The sequence below is a fragment of the Monodon monoceros genome, unplaced genomic scaffold (genome assembly GCF_005190385.1).
Source record: "Monodon monoceros isolate NGI ecotype Baffin Bay Population unplaced genomic scaffold, NGI_Narwhal_1 Super_Scaffold_13, whole genome shotgun sequence".
Taxonomy (NCBI): Eukaryota; Metazoa; Chordata; class Mammalia; order Artiodactyla; family Monodontidae; genus Monodon; species Monodon monoceros.
Window position 1 is genome coordinate 38,791,990 of NW_021703769.1, and position 21,891 is coordinate 38,813,880.

At 39.2% G+C, this 21,891-nt stretch overlaps 1 protein-coding gene across 1 annotated transcript in view; it reads left to right on the top strand.

The window, feature by feature from the left end:
- Positions 1 to 21,891, top strand: part of SPTLC3 (serine palmitoyltransferase long chain base subunit 3) — a 133,630-nt gene that overhangs the window by 6,826 nt on the left and 104,913 nt on the right. The window contains exons 3-4 of the mRNA XM_029222292.1: positions 14,869 to 15,051; positions 21,477 to 21,631. Coding sequence (XP_029078125.1) covers positions 14,869 to 15,051; positions 21,477 to 21,631 — 338 coding nt within the window. The remainder of the gene's footprint in view (positions 1 to 14,868; positions 15,052 to 21,476; positions 21,632 to 21,891) is intronic.

The following is a 21,891-nucleotide window of genomic DNA, read 5'->3' on the forward strand; positions in this document are numbered from 1 at the left end:
ACACACACACACACACACACACACACACACACACACACACACACACACACACACACTTGAATTTATTTCCTATCTATTGTCTGCCTCTGGCTCTAGAATGGGAACTCCACCCAGGCAGAGATTTCTATCTCACTGCCAAATCCCCAGAACATATACCGGAGCCTGTACACAATAGGTGCTCAAAAATAGTTGTGCAATGATTAAAGACCACCTGTTTTTACTAATCTAGTGTTTGTTAAAACTCGGATTTCAGTTTGTTTTGTTTATTTCAATTGCCATTTGCTGTCCACAGGCCTGGTTCTTTAAAAGACTGAAAAGCCCCACTCATATGGTACACAAGCTTCTTGCAGATTTCAAGGTGTATAACCTCTTATTAATTAATACACTAATTAATTACTAATTTATTAGTAATTTACCTAATATTAATTAAAGGTTTCCCACCCTTTGTTGGAGAACATGACTACTATTCACTGCCTTCTTTTTAAAAATCACTAAATCACTAGATTTTTGTGTGACCAGGTAACTACGTGCTTTTATATCGATATCCAGATATTATGTATACTCTAAGTTTGGGGTCAGGGAATATGCTTTAAGGAGGTGGAACTTTTTGAAGGAGATGAAAATAGAAATTAAATATTATTGATTTATCCTGATGATTCTACTACCTCTTAATAGGAGATGAAATATGCTTGGATTAGAAGGAAAATGATTAATACCTCAAGTTATATAGACCTGTCATCTGGTTTTAATAAAATTCTGCATTCTCGGGGTTGAATGTCCAAGAAAAATCAGAATAATCTGCTTCCCCATTCATGACCCTGTATATGAAATGATTTTTAAAATTTCATTTAACAAATTTTCCATCACACTATATGCTAGGAACTTTCTAAATACAAACTTATTTGATTCCCACAACGTTGTGACTTTAATACTATTACTATCCCTATTTTTTATATGAGGCAACTGGTCATAGAAAAGTTAAGTAAGTTTGTCTAAGATTAAACCTCTAGTTAGTGCAGACTGACCCCAGGGTCTATGTCTTTATCACTAGAAAAAAAAAAAAAAGCCTTTTCCTCAAACATTTTATTGTAAATATTTGCAAACTTACAGAAAAATTAAAGAGTTCTACACTGAATACTCATATACCTACCACTTAGAAACTGCAGTTAACATTTTACTATATTTGTTTCATCACACGTTTGTCTGTCTGTCCGTCCCTCTATTCATCCATCAAACCATATGTTTGGTGCATTTCAAAGAAAGTTGGAGAATCAATAGACTTCACCCCTAAACCCTTCCACATGCAAATTATTAACCAGATTTCAATATTTGTCCATCGTTCTTTCTTTTTTCTTCTTTTGAGACAAAATGTGCAGATAATTCCATTCAATGAATTTTGACCTACACTACCTTTCGATTTTTCTTGCTGGGAAAGGTTTCATTATATAGTTTTGACTGTGCAAAGATTTTATAAAACCGTGAGCTGAATCAAGTGTAAATTCATCTATGAGATGAAAGACTCAGCAGGAGGCTACCTCACTCGAGAAACTCCCCTGTTGTACACCTAAAATTCTGACGGGTTCAAGAGCCATTTTCCCTTTTTGTCTGGAGTATAATCCAGCTGGCAGGAAGGGAACTCACTGTAGAAATTCTTAAAATTCCATACCATGCCCTGTCTTCTTACACATGGAGGAATGAGGCTCAACAAAATGAAGTGACTGTCTCAGAGGTCACACCAGTGTGAGGCACACTCCCCCACTCTTGTCTCTTGATACCCAGACCAAGGCCCTTTCTGGAAAGGTGCATTTGTTTCTGAAACCTCCAACCTGTGAAAGCAAACAGCCAGGGACTACAGTATTTGATGGCTCAGAGTGGTATCTGCTATTGCAAATTCTTTAGCTTCAATTTCAAAATTGATGATGCAAAGTTGCATTTGTCTCATGGAAGATGTAAAGACCTCTCCTATTTCCCAAAATAAGAGCCACGTGGAGAAAGCCTCCTTCTTTGCCTATCTTAGAAAAGCACGTCAGAGAAATCAGTATTAATTACAGTTAATGATTGCTGCCACACACAAGGTCCCTCCACGTATTTACGCTTTTTGAAGTATTGTTAATTCTCACCTATTGTTTTCAAATTTCACGTATAAGGACCCAAGTTTCAAAGAGGTCAGATAATCACCCACACGGGTGGCAAGTAATAGGAGGACTTTCTGACCCCTAATATCACATAAATTGTTGCCATCTCCTGCCCTACTGTCCTAGTAAACTGAACCATCATATAGAGGTTGGGAGCAGGGCCTCCCCTTCGCACTGCCTGGGCTTGAATTTCAGCTTCACATCGGTCGCTCTGTGACCTTGGACAAGCAGCTTAATCTCGTGCCTCAGTTTCCTTATCTGGAAGATGAGGATAATAGTAGTGCCTGACCAATAGAGTCGTTGTAAGAAGTAAATATGGTGGCGCATGCATGGCTTAGAATGATTTCTTTAAAAAGCAACCAATGTTTTGCCCCTTTAACCTTCAGCATCAACTATAATGATCCTTATATCCAACGTGTCGTTGGACTCTCACAGCAATGCTGTGAAGTATTGAGTGCTACTGACCCATTTTGGGATGAACAAAACAGAGCTAAGAAAGATAATGAGACCAAAGACACAAGGATGATGGGGACAGAGCTGGACAAGAATCCCAGACATTTTTAACTCTAAGTTCAGGAATGTCTCAAAGGACTGGATATGTAGGTATTTTTCAAGCCCTTACTCAGTGCATACAGCTCTGTCAACTGTTCCTTTACAAGAACAGATAGGAAGTAAAAAAAAAAAAAAAAATCAGCACCTCTATTCCTCAGCAGATTAATTCACAGCAAGAGAAAAAGTGCTATTTTGGTTATTACACTTACTCAGAAGAGCAGATTTGGGAGTCAGTTTTAGTAAGTTTTAGAAATCTGTAAGATTCTAAAAGTCTCGTAAAATGTTCGTTTCTACCTTAGATTTCCATAGCCAGGCAGCAAAGTGATTTTACACGGCACACCAGACAGCACAACTTCCTATAAATCTTTCTTTAAAAATCACTGACCTTTGTCTTTACATCCTCAGGGCATGTAGCATGTGTACTCCCCAGAATTACCTTCTTCTGAGCCCTTGTACAGCCTCAACTTCATTTTCAAACACAGGCCATCCTGAAAGCTTGCTTCCAGACCCAGCAGGGGAGCACAAGTCAATTAATTTCTTGGTTCCTTTGCTGAGTCTCCCGGAGGCAATGACATTGATGATGCGTTAAGGATTCTTAGGTCTTGCAACATGGCATGTTTCCCAGTCACCTACTCTGATAGTCTGAAGGAAACTAGGCTCCAGATCATCTCAAATACTGGAATAATCATGGCAGAAATGATCTCAGATCTCAGAGAAGCATGTTATCTCATTTTCTAGATCTTAGCGGCACATTTCTCACTTAATAGAATAGAGAACAGAACTGAGGCACACTTGCCCATATCTCAAAATGGCCAATCCAGGGCAAGACACACACCTGTCCACTGCCAGTTTCTAGAGCCTCTACACAATACTGCTTTTCATTGTACAGAATCCAAAACAAACCCCGAAGGAGCCCTTGGCAATAACAGCTTTTGCCAAACCATGCAAATAACTTAGGGGTACTTGGGAAAATCTCACAACCGATGTTAAGATTTGACTGATTGGTTTGTAAGTTTATGCAAAAGGGGCTGGCATTAGATGGCTTCCCATCTGACTGATGGCTTCCCATCGGTCAGTTCTTTGCAAAACCACTGAATCAGGTGTCTACAGACTAAGATACAGAAGTTCTCCACATAGTGACCTGGGAAAATGATACAATGGCTGAAATAAATAGGTCACGAATGTCAGTTTTCTCTTTTTAAGTGTAATATCAATCTTTATACCAATCAGATGACCCATGCCTTGCACCCAGCCATTACTTAAGGCTCATAAATTATGATGGCTAAAAAAAAAATGCCTGGAATTTTTAAATGGTTGATTCAGGAGTACAGGTAAAAATTAGTCAAGGCTAGCACTGCTCTGGGAGAAGTTACTTTTTTTTTCAACATTATATGCCACGTAAGAAAAGTTAATCAGATAATTATAGCTGTGACCATGGATGTTATCAGATGTTTTGGAAGCAAAGAAACAAATTGTTATGTTGTCATACTCTTGGGCAATTGGTTGTTTGGAGACATTATGCTTACTTTCCCAAGAAGCAAAACATTTTCATGGAAAATCAAATATGCTCTGCCTTCCATGAACACCAAAGATTCCAGCCAAAAAAACTGTATACATTCAGCTAAGCATCATCTCTTTAAGGACACATTCTGTCTTCAAAGGCAAGCAAAAGATGAGTCAGGTTATAGGTTGAAGATGAACCTAGGCTGCTCTTGATGTGCATAAATTGTGAGTGGTTTTATAGGGTGATAGGCAGAGGAGGGAAGGAGGCAAGGAGAATAGGTCTGTACAGCCATGAGCCAAATCCTGATAAACACACAGGGAAGGAAGAACAATGGAATCCTCGGCAACTTTCTCTCTTTCTGGGTAGGTGGATTTTCTGCTCCTTCAGGTTGTTGAACGGCAGGCACTCTTTGGTCCATGTTCAGGGGATGAGAAGTTTTGGTTGGGGTCCAGAGATGGTAGTTCAGCATCATCAAGGTGCAAGAAGAAATTGTTTCAATTTGATTCAAAGAGAAAAACCATTGTTTCTAATCCAAGTTCAGTCCCCTGAGCTCAGCCAGCCACGTTTTGTGTGCTTCCAGAGCCCCACCCTTTTTTAACTCACCTATGAGTCACCAGCTGCCTGGCGCGGGAAGGAGATGCTACGGTACACACCTCACTTCCATGGCAGAGCACGTCTCTGGTGTTGCTTCGTTCTCATGCAGCTCAAGAAACGCTTTCCTTTTGATTTTTGGTCATAGGTTCAAAAGTTCAGGATCAATGGAACGAGTATGTTTCATCAAATATTCTTCTGCAAGGGATACAAGAGAAACTTTATTTTATTTTATATTGGATTATAGCTGATTAACAATGGTATGTTAGTTTCAGGTGTACAGCAAAGTGATTCAGTTATACATATACTTGTATCTATTCTTTTTCAAATTCTGTTCCCACTTAGGTTATTACAGAATATTGAGCAGAGTTCCCTGTGCTATACAGTAGGTCCTTGTTGGTTATCTATTTTAAATATAGCAGTGTGTATATGTCAATCCCAAACTCCCAATCTATCCCTCCACCCCCTACCCTTTTTCCCCCGGTAACCATAAGTTCATTCTCTAAGTCTGTGAGCTCTGTTTTGCAAATAAGTTCATTTGTATAATCTTTTTTAAGATTCTGCATATAAGAGATATCATATGATATTTATCTTTCTCAAAATTACCGACCATACAGCCATGAATCACTGTGAATCATTGGTATGTCAAGGCTCCCTGAAGACCCATTCACATGCATGGTTTTGCAGGGGGCCTTTTGAAAACACATATCAGATCAGGTTTTTAGACTGGCATTTGCTTACAGCTCGTCAATGGCTTCCCTTGTCAGGATCAAGGCTGTGGTCCTAAGCTCAGTTTACGAGCTCCGCACAACCTCCCCGCTGATTCATCCGTTGATTCATCACAGATTTATTGGATACCTACTTCGTATCAGATGCCCTTCTAAGCCCTGGAGTACTAATGATGGACAAAGTGGATGGAGTTCCCCTTTTAGAACTGACCTACAGCCATGCCTGCCCCCTCACTACACCTGCCAGCCCACCACCCTACCCGCTTCCCTCCCCACAGTTCTTTGGGTTCTTCCTCCTGCTGGGAATACTGCACCTCATCAACTCCTACTGACTATTCAGATCTTATTTTAAGCATCATCTTCTTTAGGGAGGCCTTTCTCTTTTCCTGGACTAGGCCAGATCCCATCCTGTCCGCTCCATAGGTCCCTGACTTATCCTTCATTTCCCTTTTTGTAAGTATTTGCTCTGGTCTGTATTTTCATCTAGACCAGGGGCTGGCACACTTTCTCTGTAATGGGCCAGACAGTAAATATTTTCAGTTCTTTGGAACACGAAGTCCCTGTCTCAGTTACTCAACTCTGCCTTTGCAGTGTGAAAGCAGCCATGGACAACAATAAACAAACGGGTGTCACTGTGTTCCAATAAAACTTTATTTTGAAAGAAAATAGCAAAAGCAAGGGGTAGGCCAGATATGGCTTGTGGGCCATAATTTGCAGACCTCGGAACAACGGAACCTGCTGTGATGATGGAAATACTGTGTGACTGTCCCACCCAGTAAGGTAGCCACCAGCCACGTGTGGTTGTCCAACATTTGAAATGTGGCTTATGCAACTGATAACCTAAATTTCTAAATGTATTTAACTTGAATGATTTAAGTTTGAATGTAAGTAGCCACATGTGGCTAATGATTATTGTATTGGACGGTCCACATATAGACTATGAGTGTCATGAGGTCAGGGGTTCTGTCCTTCCTGGTCACCACTGTGTCACCTGGACAGAGCGCAGCAGCTAGCACAGAGTACGTACTCAATATGTATTTGTTGGATGAATGAATGAACAAATATGCCTAGAGATGATCATACTAAGTGAAGTAGGACAGAGAAAGACAAATATCATATGATATCGCTTATATGTGATATCTAAAAAAAGGATACAAATGAACTTATTTACAAAACAGAAATAGACTCACAGATATAAAAGACAAACATGGTCACCAAAGGGGAAATGTGGGGGGGGGGATAAATTAGGAGTTTGGAATTAACAGATATACACTACTATATATAAAATAGATAACCAACAAGGACCTACTGTATGGCACAGGGAACTATATTCAATATCTTGTAATAACCTAAAATGGAAAAGAATGTGAAAAAGAATAGATATAATGTGTGTGTGTGTGTGTGTGTGTAACTGAAGCACTTTGCTGAAATTAACACAACACTGTAAATCAACTATACTGCAATTAAAAACGTAAATAAATAAAGGAAGGAAAAAAATGAACAAATGTATAAATATGGAATGACATTAGACTTCTGGGATGTTGCCACTGGAGACTTCTTGCTCGCTAATCCTGAAGAGTTGTATTTCTGTACACACGTTTTATCCCCACCTTAGTCCATGAGTTCCATGGGGATGGAAGCCATAAGAGAAACTACCTGAATGACCCAGTGCCTAGCACAGGTACATGCACATGGTAGTCAGCCGTCCCATGAGTGTTGACAGCTGCCAGTACCCACCTGGGAAGGACAAGGAGTCAGCCCCATGGCTATTTCTGAAACATGTTCCAATCTGTCACATCTCAAAGATCTAACTTAGAGCTTCTTTCTGATTCAACCCTGGTGCTGTGCACTTGAGAAATTCAACTTCATCCTGACTTTGCCTGCTTTATAACCTTGGGGAAATTGCCTAATGCCCTGTGACTATCTTATTAAGTGAAGGTAATTCTATCACAGCTATCCACAACCTACCTCTTAGGAATACCATGTAAGTAAATAAAATCATGGCCACAAAAGCTTTGAGCACCTCAGAGATAAGCGCTGTTCTCACCTGGACTGAGAACATCATAACTGAACAAGAAGATAGCAGGTAGTAGTTAATTTCAATGATATTAAAGCAACAATGCATTGTTTTCTCTGGTTTATCAGGATAACTTCAGAAAAGCTCTGTGCCTCTCAAGTGATCCAGCTGGTTGTGAGTAAAATTAGAAGATTGCAGTCATTGCAGGGTGGTGAAGGACAGCCACTTTGTTCCAAAGTTCAATTATGTCCAACTGACTTTAGGGCCTCCACCCCCGCTGTCATCCCAGGTAGGATCCTACAAACCTTTCTTCCCTGCATTTCTTTTTCACTTCTCTTTGAAACAGAAAGTCTGGCTTATCCTGCAGAGAAGGCCTGTTCAATTTCAGCAGGCACTACACACCACATCTCCAAGCAGGCAACACATGAGGTCCAGCCAGAAGTCCTTGCATGGTCCCGTTCCTCTCGTTTCTACTCACTAACAAGTGCCCATGCTGGTTCTCCTGTCCTGGAAGGCCCTCACCTCCTTCCTCAACATTTTCCAGCCTTGGCTCTCTTTTTCTCTCCCATTCACTCAGTCCTACAGCAGATTTTCATGGGGCACACTGCTAGGGACTCCATTTAGTCCTCTCCAAGCCATCCTGCCTTTTCTGTGAATCCCTGACTTCCCAATCTGGAAGTGTGGAAGGTGGGACCCTTCACGGGCTTCCCTGACCTCTTTGCTAACTTCTCTGGTGGTGGATGGGAAAACCATGGGAAAACAACTGAGCCTCTCAACGACTGAACTTGGGCATCACTACAAAGAAAGGTTGGAATAGTTAATACATAAAGAACTTGTCCCCTCAAAAAGTTCCATGTTTATAATCTGTCTGTCTCTCTCGCTGACTTCTGTATTTCTTTCTGTCATGCACCACCTAACACTCAGAGATGCTCAATAACTCAACAATTGAATCTTTGACAACTTCACCAGATTTATTGATTGACTGATTGATGATCCCATTCTATCTTTTTTTAAATTAAAGTACAGTTGATTTACAATGCTATACTAGTTTCAGGTGTACAACATAATGATTTGATATTTTTATAAATTATACTCCATTTAAAGTTATTATAAAATATCAGTTATATTCCCTGTGCTGTACATTACATCCTTGTATCTTATTTAGTTCATACATAGTAGTTTATACATCTTAATCACCTTCCCCTATCTTGCCCCTCCCCACTGCACTGGTAACCACTAGTTTGTTCTCTGTATCTATTAGTCTATTTCTGTTTTGTTATATTCATTTGTTTTATTTTGTTAGATTCCACATATAAATGAGAATATACAGTATTTGTTTTTCTCTGTCTGACTTACTTCACTAAGTGTAATATCCTCCAGGTCTACCCATGTTGTTGCAAATGGCAAAATTTCATTATGTTTTTATAGCTGAGTAATATTCTGTTTATATATATATATAGAGAGAGAGAGAGAAACACTCATACATTGGGGTACATATATCTTTTCAAATCAGTGTTCATTTTCTTTGGATAATTACCCAGGAGTGGGACTGCTGGATCATATTGTTGTTCTATTTTTAGTTTTTTGAGGAACCTTCATACTGTTTTCCATAGTGGCTGCACCAGTTTACATTCCCCAGATTTAAATTTGAATGTTGGCCAGTGCAGACAGGTCCTGATGCACCCTTTTGCTTGGGGAGGTAACTCAGTTCTCAGACTTCTTCCAAACGCTTCTAAACAAGATTTAGACATGAAAGAATTTTAACATAATTCTTATAGTATCTATTCATTAAGGTAATACTAGATGACATAAAAAATGAGCCACCACATCTCAGTGGCATAACCCAATAGAAGTTTATTTCTCACTCATATTAAGTCTTATGGGCAGTGGCAGGAAGCTGGAGGGGGAGGAGGTGAAGACTCCGCTCCACACGGTAATTCAGGGCACCTGGCTGACAAAGCTCTGCAGACGACACTGTGTGGCTTCCAAGGTCACCTTGGCCATCAGAATTCAGATGACAATAGGGAAAAGAGAGAAAGAGATGGATCGTGAGAGAAGCTCTTGTGGGCCAGGCACAGAAATGGCACATTTCACTTCTACCAACTTCACACTGGCCAGTCGTACACGTGTCTGCAAGGGACGTGGGGCATGTAGCCTGGCCATGAGAAAGAGGAGAGGGAAATGGTCTGATGCACAGCCAGTCTCCACCACAATGGACAATAGTGTGAAAATATTTGAAATATTCAAAAGGCCTGAGTGAGAGATAATAAAAGCTATTATTTTTTGCAAGTGATCCTTTATTTTCTGTCCTTTTATTAAATAATTTGTCTTCCTAAAAATAGTATTGTAATACAATGTTGTGAGTGTTATAATGGTATTATGTAGTGATAACACCTAGCCTGGATCTTTTTAAGAAGTGAAGCCAGGAGCTTCCCTGGTGGCGCAGTGGTTGAGAGTCCACCTGCCGATGCAGGGAACACGGGTTCGTGCCCCGGTCCGGGAAGATCCCACATGCCGCGGAGAGGCTGGGCCCGTGAGCCGTGGCCACTGAGCCTGCGCATCCGGAGCCTGTGCTCCGCAAAGGGAGAGGCCACAGCAGTGAGAGGCCCACGTACCGAAAAAAAAAAAAGAAGTGAAGCCAGAACTGGGTCTTAAACAGTGGATATTAGGCAAGCCAAGGTGTCTATGTGTGTGGGGTGGTGGTGAGAGGGGGGGGCAGCAGAAGACAGTTAGGAAAAGGACAGTTACCTGGCTACAGGGCCAGGTAAGGAAAAGAGGAAAACCCACTGATCCTCGCAGGATGGCGTTGAATGTCCTGGAAGTTTCTCTTTTTATATGTGCCTATGTGACTTAGCCATCCTCTAAGTCAGCCCAAGGGGTTCATTTGTGAGCACATTAAATCTAGGTTCTGAAGTCACCCACACTGGATGCCCTTCACTCACCTTTCTTCATCTACGGTGCCCTTAAAATCAGGGGGTCCCAAATTTTGGTCCCAAGCTTCCTGCTCTTCTTTTTATTTTGTGCTTTATCACATTTGCCTTTAACCGTGGCTCACGCTGGGCCTCAGAGTAGTTGATAGATCGTATACTTCAGCTAGGCCTTTCTCTTTTCCTGCATCTCTAACTGCCCCCAAATACCCCCACTTACGCAAGCAGACACCGCCCCAACTCAGCAGGCCCCGTGCACACTCATTGTCTTCCCCCACAAGCAGTCCTTCTTCTAATCTCCGCTTTCTTCTTATCCACATTCCTATAACACTCCTCGCAGATACTGTCATGACCTCTTCCTTGACCTCATACCGAACCAGTCACAAAAGTTCATCAAACATTTTTCATGAGGCTCTCAGCCCCTTTTGCTAGAGTCTGGACAACTCCAGGAAGGAAGGAAGCCCCTTGGGTATCCCCATGATGTGGAAAGAACCAGAAGGTGGATCTTAACTGGGCCAGGAAGTCACCAGGCATGCTAGAGATGGATGCAGTTCAAAGGTCACAGACAGAACAGAACCCAGGAAGGGAGCCAAAAGTTCACACTAGACTAGGAAGACTGGCCATCCATCAGACCTACGACTGGTATGAGGGCGTAAAGGGAGGTCAAGAACTCAGGAGCAGGGACGGGGTCTGTCATCTTGGAATTCCCAGAACCTAGCATGTTGATGGTTCATGCAAGACATCCAGTTAGTGCCCTATGTTCCCAAATACAAGGTATTTGTTATATTCTTTCCTTCACCTTCCATTCAAGACCTCATATTATGCAATGCTCTCTCACTTTAATTATTTTAAACCACCCGGTAGTATTTGGGGAAGATATTAGACAAAAGCAGCATCCATTAATGTTAGCTTGGTTTGTCTGGAGAAGATACTGTTGCCAAAACTCGGCCTCTGTACTCTGGTGCTGAATAGAAACGTGGAGACAGAATTTTGGGTAAAGTAGAAAATAATTGCTTTGCCAGGCAAAGGGGGTCACGGCGGGCTAATGCCTGCCAAACTGTGTGTCCCACCCTGGAAGGGGTAGTGAGAAGTCTTACAGTGTTCAAAAAGCAGGGCATGGTCAGCTCATGGTCGTTCTTCTGACTGGTCGGTGGTGAGGTAATGAGGAATCAGCATCATCGACCTCCTGGTTCCAACTGGTCTGGGGTCTACGTGCTTGTGGGCAGCATACAGCTAACTTCTCCCACCTGCTGGGGGCTTCAGTATCTGCAAAACAGCTCAAAGGACATGGCTCAGAATATTATCTATAGTCCTTGAGGAAGAACTAAAGGTCCTTGAGTTTGTTTAATGACTAAAGCATTATTATTTTGTCTTGCTTGACTGTTTTCCTTTCTGCATTTTCTCACTTCTCTGATTAAATTTATTCTTTGACTAAAGTTTTCCTACAGAAAAACAGCAGGTGGATGACATGCGGTGGGTCTATTCTGGGAAGGCCGCATAGGGCTCTGCTCAGTTACAACACTGATATAATGGATAATAAGGAGTTAAGGAATTTTAATAAGATTTAATAATATTTTGTGGGCTTTTGACTGAGCAATTCAAGTGTAAAATCTCATTATAAAAGGGCTTTTTAAAAGTTACTTTAAAAACAAGTAATATAAATAAAAAATATTCATCTATCAGATAGATTGTTTTTTTGATTGTCACATATTTTGTGGCTTGGGATAAAACTTCCAGAGACTGTCACACAGATTCCAAAAATACTGCATCTCAAATAGAATAGAGGAAATAAAGGCAATATAGTCTAGAAAACTGTGTTTGTGGAATCTAATAGTGCTTATAGTATGAGAGTAGCAAAAACATTATTTCTAATTAACATAATTTTTATATAATACATCATTTTAAATATATATGTGTAAGCTAAATTAATAAATTATTAGTAGACAAATGACACTGTAAATCACTAAAAATGGTGAAAACACTTCTTATGGATCATCTCATTGGGAAATAGGGAATCCAAGGATTGTATTATATTTGTTAAATAAAAATATGAATAAATGTATAAATATTTATTAAAGACAAAAACTTAATTAGTAGTGTTAAGAATAATTTATTCACTAATGCATTGAGCAAACATTGAGCTACCATGTGAAAATCAATTAAGCAGGAATAAGAATGGTTTGATATTAAAAGCCTACTTTCCACAGGCATGGTGACACCTAAAATAAATGAGAGAAATATTTACTTTGACTTTTTATTATGAAAATTTTCAAACATGCAGAAAAATGAAAAAATAATATAAGAATCACCCACCTGTATAACCTCCATCTAGATTCAACATTTTCCCAAAATTGCTTTATGTATGTGTTTAATTTTTGATGAACCATTTGAAAGAAAATTAGAGCTGTTATAACACTTCACCTCCCTTAATCCTTCAGCATGCATTGACAAAGATTAAAGCATCCTCCCACATAACTATACTACTACTCTCACTTAACAAAATTAACTCCTCAATAATACATATTTCCAGTACACATTTGGATTTCCACAGTTGTTCAAAATATGCTTTTTTAACCAGTTTTTTTTACAAAAAACAGAAAAAGAGGATCTAATGAAAGAATACACAGTGCACTTGGGTGTCTCTTAAGTTCCCTCCCCCACTCTTTACTCTTTTTTTTTCCAGCTTGATTGAGGTATAGTTAATAACTAATAATTGTATGTACTTGAGGTGTACATGACTTGATATATGTATACGTTATGAAATTATTACCGCAGTCAAGCTAATTAACACATCTATCACCTCACCTACCTACGTGTGTGTGTGTGTGTGTGTGTGTGTGTGTGTGATGAGAACACTTTAGAGCTGTTTTAGCAGATTTCAAGTATACTATACAATATTACTACCTATAGGTACCATGCTGTACATTAGCTCCCCGGAACTTCTTCATCTTATAACTGAAGGCTTGTACCCTTTGACCAACACCTCCCTGTTTTCCCCACCCACTGTCTGGTAATCACCAGTCTACTCTCTGTTTCTGTGAGTTCAGCTTTTTTAGATTTCACATATAAGTGAGATAAGGCAGTATTTGGCTTCTTGAGTCTGGCTTGTTTCACTTAGCATAACATACTCTAGGTTCATCTATGTTTTACAAATGACTGAATTTTCTTTTGTGTGTGTGGCTGAATAATATTCATGTGTGTGTGTACAAAACCCACAGTTTCTTTATCCATTCATCCGTCAGTACACACTTAGATCATTTCTGTATCTTAGCTGCTGTGAATAATACTGCAGTGAACATGGAAGTGCAAATATCTCTTCAAGATACTGATTTCATTTCCTATGAATATATGCCCAAAAGTGGGATTGCTGGGTCATATGGTAATTGTTTTAATTTTTGCAGGAAACTTCATACAGTTTTCCATAATGATTGTACCAGTTTACATTCCCACTAGCAGTCCACAAGGGCTCCCTTTTCTCCATATCCTCACCAACATTTGTTATCTCTCTTTTTTTTGGTAATAGCCGGGCTAGCAGGTGTCAGGTGATATCTAATTGTGATTTTAATTTGCATTCCCTGATGATTAGCGATGTTGAGCACCTTTTCATATAACTGTTAGCCACTTGGATGTCTTCTTTGGGAAAATGTCTATTCAGGTTCTCCTCCCATTTTTAATTGGATTATTTGTTTTTTACTTGTATGAGTTCCTTATATATTTTGGGTATTAACCTATTATCAGATATATGGTTTGCAAATATTTTTTCTCATTCTGTAGGTTGCATTTTCATTTCATTGATCATTTCTTTTGCTGTGCAAAAGCTTTTTGGTTTGATGTAGTCCCACTTGTTTATGTTTTGCTTTTAAAGACCAAGCCAATTGTCATATAAAAAGTCCCACATTGTGGATTATCTGTTTCCTCATGAAGTCATTTACCTGATATTTCTTGTAAAATGGAAGTCAGATATTAGAGCTTGACTAAATTCAGGTTAAATATGTCATCAGTGTATTAAATATTACAACACGACAAGAGCATACAGTGGTGAGTTGTTCTAACATCTGTGATGTAATTTGATCACCTGGCTGAGGTGTAACCCCAAGTTTGTGTTTGGGGAGTAACTAATAGGGTTATACTTTGGCATCTTGCAAAAGCCCTATTGCTTATTAATTTTTCACTTAATGGATTTAGAATCTGTTGAGAATTTTTTCCTGAATTAATTATTTCATTAGGATTTGTGAAATAAAATGTACATTGCTGATTACCCTCTTCAATGATCAGTTTCCAATTTTCTCCAAGCAGTTTTTCAAATCTTAAATATGTTCTTTGAAATGTAAAAGGTCGAAAGTCCAAAATTTTTAATATCATAGTTTATTGTAATGGAAGAGTAGTAATTTTCCACTTTCTTTTGTCTTTTCAGCAAAATGGAAATTCAAATTTTTATAAGCCAATGGTTGAATCCTTTGAGGAAGCACCTCTACATGTTATGGTTTTCACTTACTTGGGATATGGAATTGGAACGCTGTTTGGCTATCTCAGAGATTTTTTGAGAAACTGGGGAATAGAAAAATGCAATGCAGCCATAGAGAGAGAAAAGCAAAAAGTACGTATGAACACCTCCCTGGGTCTTTGTCAATGCCAATTCTTCTGTAAAGTGTTCTCACAAGTGGTGATGTGTGTACAGATCCTAAAAAGAGTGATACACTCAGGAACTATCCAGGGTAAATTCTATTCCCCTGCACCCCATAAACCCCCAAACATTCCCTGTGTATTCACGCACTTGTTTTTTACAAACATTTATTGAGCAACTACTATTTGCCAGACTGAACTAAAGGTTTTCTTGTACATTATCATATTTAATTTTTATAACAATCCCATGATATAGATATTAAAATAGCATTTTAAAGGTGAAAAATCAAAATATAAGAGTGACAACACGTGAGTGGAACTTTATTCTGGTCTTCTAGGTGTCAGTTGAGTATTATTTATGTTCTATCCTGGAAGAGGAAAGTGTTTGAGTGAAATGTGGGACTTTTATTTCATCTAGGTCAGAGTTTCTCAACTTTGGCACTACTGACATTTCAGACTGGATAATTCTTTGATATGGGAGGCTGCCCTGTGCATTGTAGAAATTTTAACAGCATCCCTGACCTTTACCCACTAGATGTAATTAGCACTCTCCCACATACTTGTGACAATGAAAAATGCCTCCAGACATTGCCAAATTCCTCACAGAGTGCAAAATCACCCTGTGTAGAACCACTGATCTAGATACTTTCAATAATTAACCTGTAAAAATCTACATCACCCCCTTTTCACATAGAGCTAACAGGACAACCTGGAAAATATTAAGAGACCTGTGAGCAGCCTGCATCCTTTTAACATGTTTTCCAAAATTGGTTCAAATGATTTATGATGCCATGAATCTCTTTTTCCTAAAACTTGCTTTGGAATATATGATTATGGCCATAGATTATTCCACATGATGGAGCCTTGAACACATCTGAGCAAAGAACATAGGTAAGGCATGAACTTCAATGTAATGAGAGAACTTCAAATCTTGTAACTTAGTGACTAGTACCCATGGTAAGCTAAACTCTTGTTACAGTAACATAACCATGAACAAATCATGTAGAACACTTATTTTGCAATTACCTTAAGTCAAGCATATCACCCTCAGAAGAAAATCAGGCCCAGCTTTATTATTGTACTCTCTCCTACCTTTAGCAAGTATTTGAGTATATGCTCTCTACCAAGTAATGGAGGCTAATAGAGAAGAAACTATAGGTCCTTCCATGAGAGAATTTGAAGTCTGGTGTGCAAAACAGACTCACCAGCAAAACAAATGATAAAAAGTGATGATGGGGCAGAAGGTGACAAAGGAAACAGGGATCTGTGCCCTGTGATTCTCTTAAGGAGTCAGGAAGGCATGATATTGGGGCTTGCACGGTGAGCAGGAGTTTGCTTAGTGAGCAAGGGTGAGAAGGAAGACACTCTCTGAAGAGGGCACTGCTTGTGTCAAAGCATTCATTAACTCACTAATCAAGTCAGGTTTGTTTGGAGCATGTATCTTGTGCCAGGCACTGTATTACAGTCTTGGAATATAGGAATAACTAAGGCAGATAATGGTTCCTGCTTTCAGAGAGCTAACCATAAAAAAAAAAAAAGCGGTTCCAATGGAATTTGATAAGAGGTACCATAGAGGTAAGTAGATGACATCAAGTAAGCAAAGAAGAGAAACATTTAACCTGAACTTGGTGTTCAGGGAAGACTTCTGGGAGGAAGAGAAAGTTAAATTGACATCTAAGGGCTAAAGAGTAAGTAGTAAGGCAAAGGGTGAGGCAAGATGAGCTGGAAGGAGTCTTCAGGGAGAGGAAATGTGATGCAAAGTGGCCCAGAGGTCAGAGAAAGCATTGTACATTTAAGGAACCAATGAATTCTAATCACCAGAGTGTTACGAGTGAGAGTGGGAGCATGTGGGGAGAAAGATTGCTTGAGAGGCAAGCAGGGACCATACTATAATGGGTTTTTATAAGCCATGGGCATTTATTAGAACAATGGGAAGGCATTGAAGGATTTCAGGCAGAGGAATGCAGATTTGCAGATTAGAAAGATCATGTTCCCTGCCCTATAAAAAATGGATTTACAGGACAATATAGGGGCCAAAAAAACCAGTTAAGAGGCTGAGGCAGAAGTCCAGTTGAAAAAAAATCTAGATGATCCCTTGGGCTGGGACCAGGGTAGTGATAATAGGGATGGTGATAATAGGCGAGGCCAAGAGAGGTTTAAGAGATGGAGTTAGGATTACTCAGCTATAAGAAAGAAGGAAACCATGCCATTTGCAGCAGCATGGATGGACCTAGAGATTGTCACACTAAGTGAAGTAAGTCAGACAGAGAAAGACAAATATCATACAATATCAGTTATATGTGGCATCTAAACAAATGATACAAATGAACTTATTTACAAAATAGAAATAGACTCACAGACATAGAAACAGACTTATGGTTATCAAAGGGGAAAGAGCCGGTGAGTGATAAATTAGGAGGCTGGGATTAACAGATACACAGTACTATATACAAAATAGATAAATAATAAGGACCTACTATAGCACAGGGAACTATATTCAATATCTTGTAATAACCTATAATCTGAGAAGAATATATATATATATATATATATATATATGTATAACTGAATCACTTTGCTGTAATCCTGAAACTAGTACAACTTTATTTATTTTTTTAATGGTGTGTTAGTTTCTGCTTTATAACAAAGTGAATCAGTTATACATATACGTATGTTCCCATATCTCTTCCTTCTTGCATCTCCCTCCCATCCTCCCTATCCCACCCCTCTAGGTGGTCACAAAGCACCGAGCTGATCTCCCTGTGCTATGCGACTGCTTCCCACTAGCTATCTATTTTACATTTGGTAGTGTATGTATGTCCATGCTACTCTCTCACTTTGTCACAGCTTACCCTTCCCCCTCCCCTTTTTCTCCTTGTCCCTGTTAGGTAGTTATATATAATATATCCCTCACTGGTTTTTTAATGGTCCTCTTAGAATATTTAACACATATATTTACAATTTAGTTACCATTATTTAGTAACTAGAGTCTTCCCCTGACCAGGAGAAGAATTTAATAAAGTTGCGCTTTCTTTCTCCCACATACCCATTCTCCATGTTGTCGTTTATTTGTGAATTTTTAGTTTCTGTTTCTTTATACTACAAATATAACACTACTTGGGCTAAACCATCTTCCATCAGTTTCTTCACTCACTATTTTTTCTGGCATCTGTCTTCCTCCATAGTTATTTCATTGTATTATTGAGGTACATGCTCAGTTATTATAGAAAAGGGAATTAAACTCAAGGCTTCTTACATATATTGGAAAGTTTTTACCTGGATTTTCACATTTGTTTGCTGGTTTGGCTGATTATAGGATTTTAAGTTCAAAGTAATGTTCCCTCATACTCTTTTCCACCATTGTCACCTAAGAAAAGTCCGAAGCAGTCTAATTCATATTCCCTTGTCTATAAACTGCCTTTCTCCCTTCTCTGAAGCCTTTTGAGATTCTTCCCTTTGACTTCTGAAATTTAACCAGGATGTAGCTTGGCGTGGGTTTTTCCTTATTTGCTCTATTCAGGACCTGATAGACTATTTACATCTTAGGACTCAAAACTTCCTTCCTCTCTGGAACTTACCCCTCCTCCTCCTCCTTTTTTTTAACTTCCTTTTCCTCCTCTTTCACCTCATCTCCTCCTTCTCCTCCTTCCTTCAATCTTGCAAATCCTTCTAGGGAGATATTGGACCTTCTGAATCTGCCCTTCATATCTCTTGACTTTTCCTTCATATTTTCTTTTCTCTGTCCTGGAATGATTAGTCAACTGACTATGCTAGTTTATTAATTTACTTCTCAGCTGTGTTCATTGTACTTTTGAACGTTTAATTCTTTAAAAGGATCCATTGTTTCATTGTGTCTTTCTAAACACGTTACTTACATATTTTTAAATTCTTTTTCTGTTTGCTCTATGAAGTCTTTTCACTAAATGTCAGTTCTGCTTATTGAATTTGGTGCTGCTTATTGTGCTAGTTTTCCTGTAATAGTGATGACGTTTTGTTTTATGCTCATTTTTTAATTTAGGAATCCTTATTTGCTTACACATTCACCTGTCTTGAGTGATTGTAGAAAGAAAATGGAATGTGTTGCCTGGACCAGGGGCTTGTGTTCTTGCCGTGTGGTCTCCCCACCTCTCTACAGTGGGGCCTTGTTCTTCCAGTCAGTTCTTGCTGCCCATCACAGTGCTTTGTGCTGTGGACAATGCAACTGCTTCTTACTTATTAACCCAATAAAAGAAGAACAAAGAGATATTGCTTCATTAATCACCCAGGGTATCAACTTCTTGTAGTTATCGACTCTTGGCTTTAAGGATCCCTACAGTTAGTGTATGTCCATACCAGTCTTCTCTGCAAATGTTTTAGGGCTACGGTTTCCTGTGGTCTTATTTCTGCATTGAGCAGATCTTATTTATGTTCTATCTTTTGTGATCCTTCAATATTTCTGATTCATTGATGATTTATAAATTTATTTTGGTTTTTAAGTATCTACTTTTTGTCATTTCACAGAGCTTTTAGATGATTGGTAGAATACATACAAGCACTAAATCTGCTATCTTTATTCAACCTTCCTCTAATTTCTTAATAAGAAAAATTAAATTTAGCCATCCTTACTTTGTGTTTCTCATACTTCAAAGAACTGTCTATACTACAGTTACCCTTCCCAACAAAAGGGAAAACACAAACATATTTTATTATTATTCTGAGCTCAACGCTGGTAGGAGAAACAGCTGTTTCTCAAGAGGAAATAATGATAAAAAAGAAATATTAGGTGAGAACAGAAGCGTCAATGTAGGCACAAATGAAAAACTACGATTGATAATGATTCTTTCTCTCTCTACAAATCCATGATTCTATTTGCTACTGAATGGGCAAGTAGTTAAACCAAAAAAAGAAGGGACAAATTTGGTAGTATTTTTCCTAATTTGGTAGTATTTTTCACAATGTGCCATGGATATGTTCTCTTCAATCCCTTTTAAATACCTATCCCTGCAGCATGATTTATTCAAAAGAGCATTGGTTATAGAACTGGGTACAAATCCCAATCTGTCCACTCAGAGTTTCTGACTTTCTGTTGAATTGTCTATAAAAGTAGGATTGCTATATCTATAACACTTGGAAAATGATAAGGTACCCTACAAGCTTAACAGTGGAAAAAGAAAGAGTGTCATATTGTAGGAGAAACAAAGGCATTTTTGTGGCTGCATTATTAGGTTTTGTTCAACCCTCCTATATCCTGCTCCCAAAAATGATTGTGTCCTTGTGGCCTGGGGTTCACTTTCACACTTAGCCTTTTGTGTCAGGAAGAAAAATATAGTGAGTTGGTCATGTGACGAGTTAAATCTACAGCTAGATAAGGATATACCCCATTGCAGTGCTTCTGTTTTTGCAATATCTAGTCCAGTTTCATTTTTTGGTATAGTTACAAAACTGTGGGAGGCTTACCTGAGACTAGAAGACAGTGACCTTTGGAAGGCATTGACTGCTCCTGAAGAAACCTCACTGGTGCTCAAAGGAATGGGTTGGGGTGAAAATACACCCACACAGAGGCAGGAAGCTCACCTGTGCAGAGGAATAGGAGAACTGTACCCTCAAAGCAGGCCTTCTTCTCTGGACCAGATCTTTTTTTTTTTATTTCATACTGGAGTATGGTTGATTAACAATGTAGTGTTAGTTTTGGGTATACAGCAAAGTGATTCAGTTTTATACATATACATATATCTGTTGTTTTTCAAATTCTTTTCCCACTTAGCTTATTACAGAGTATTGAGCAGAGTTCCCTGTGCAGTACATTTGGTCCTTGTTGGTTATCTATTTTAAATATAGCAGAGAGTACATGTCACTCCCAAACTCCCAATCTATCCCTCTCCCCAACCCTTCCCCCCGGTAACTGTAAGTTCTCTAAGTCTGTGAGTCTGTTTCTGTTTTGTAAATACGTTCATTTGTGTCTTTTTTTTTTTTAGATTCAGCATATAAGGAATATCATGTGATATTTGTCTTTCTCTGTCTGCCTTACTTCACTTAGTATGATCATCTCCAGGTCCATCCCCGTTGTGGGAAATGGCATTATTCTTGAATTCTAAGAAGGTTCCCAAGCTCAATTCTCCCTCTCGGGAACACTGGGATTCGTTGTCTCCAGCACTCATTTGGGGACTTGTATTTTGCTGTCATTTTTGTTACTTTTATTTGCCACAGGTTTTACCTCCCCCACTAAAATGTAAGTTCTTTGGAGGTGGAGGACTCATAGAGTTATTTGTGGACCCCACCCAACCCCTTACCCAACAACCTTACTCAAAATATTTGCGGATGGAATATTTTCATGGTTCCTCCGTGTCTTTTAGTGCTCAATTGCAAATGAACTACAAAAAGCGAGAGACCAAAGGTAAACTTCTGCCTCTGTTATTACAGGATTTTGTGCCGCTGTATCAAAGCTTTGAGAGTTTTTATACACGGAACCTTTACATGAGAATCAGAGACAACTGGAACCGGCCCATCTGCAGTGCCCCGGGGCCTCTGTTTGATGTGATGGAGAGGGTGTCAGATGACTACAACTGGACGTTTAGGTGAGGCGGCCACCTGGAGGGGCTTGGTTGAAAGAAATGCTTTCAAGGAAATTCTAGCATGGGCACCAGATCACAGATCTGAAAAAAAACACAAAGCAATAGAACAGCTGCTCTTCCATCATTCAGCCCTTTGCAAGCCCTCATGATGCCAATGGGAGAAGTCACAATAATTAAGTTGCCAAGGGCAGCTTACTTGTATTGCGATTAAAGAGGAATCAGTGGCAGAAGGTGCAGGATACACAGAGGCAGCCGGGAAGAGT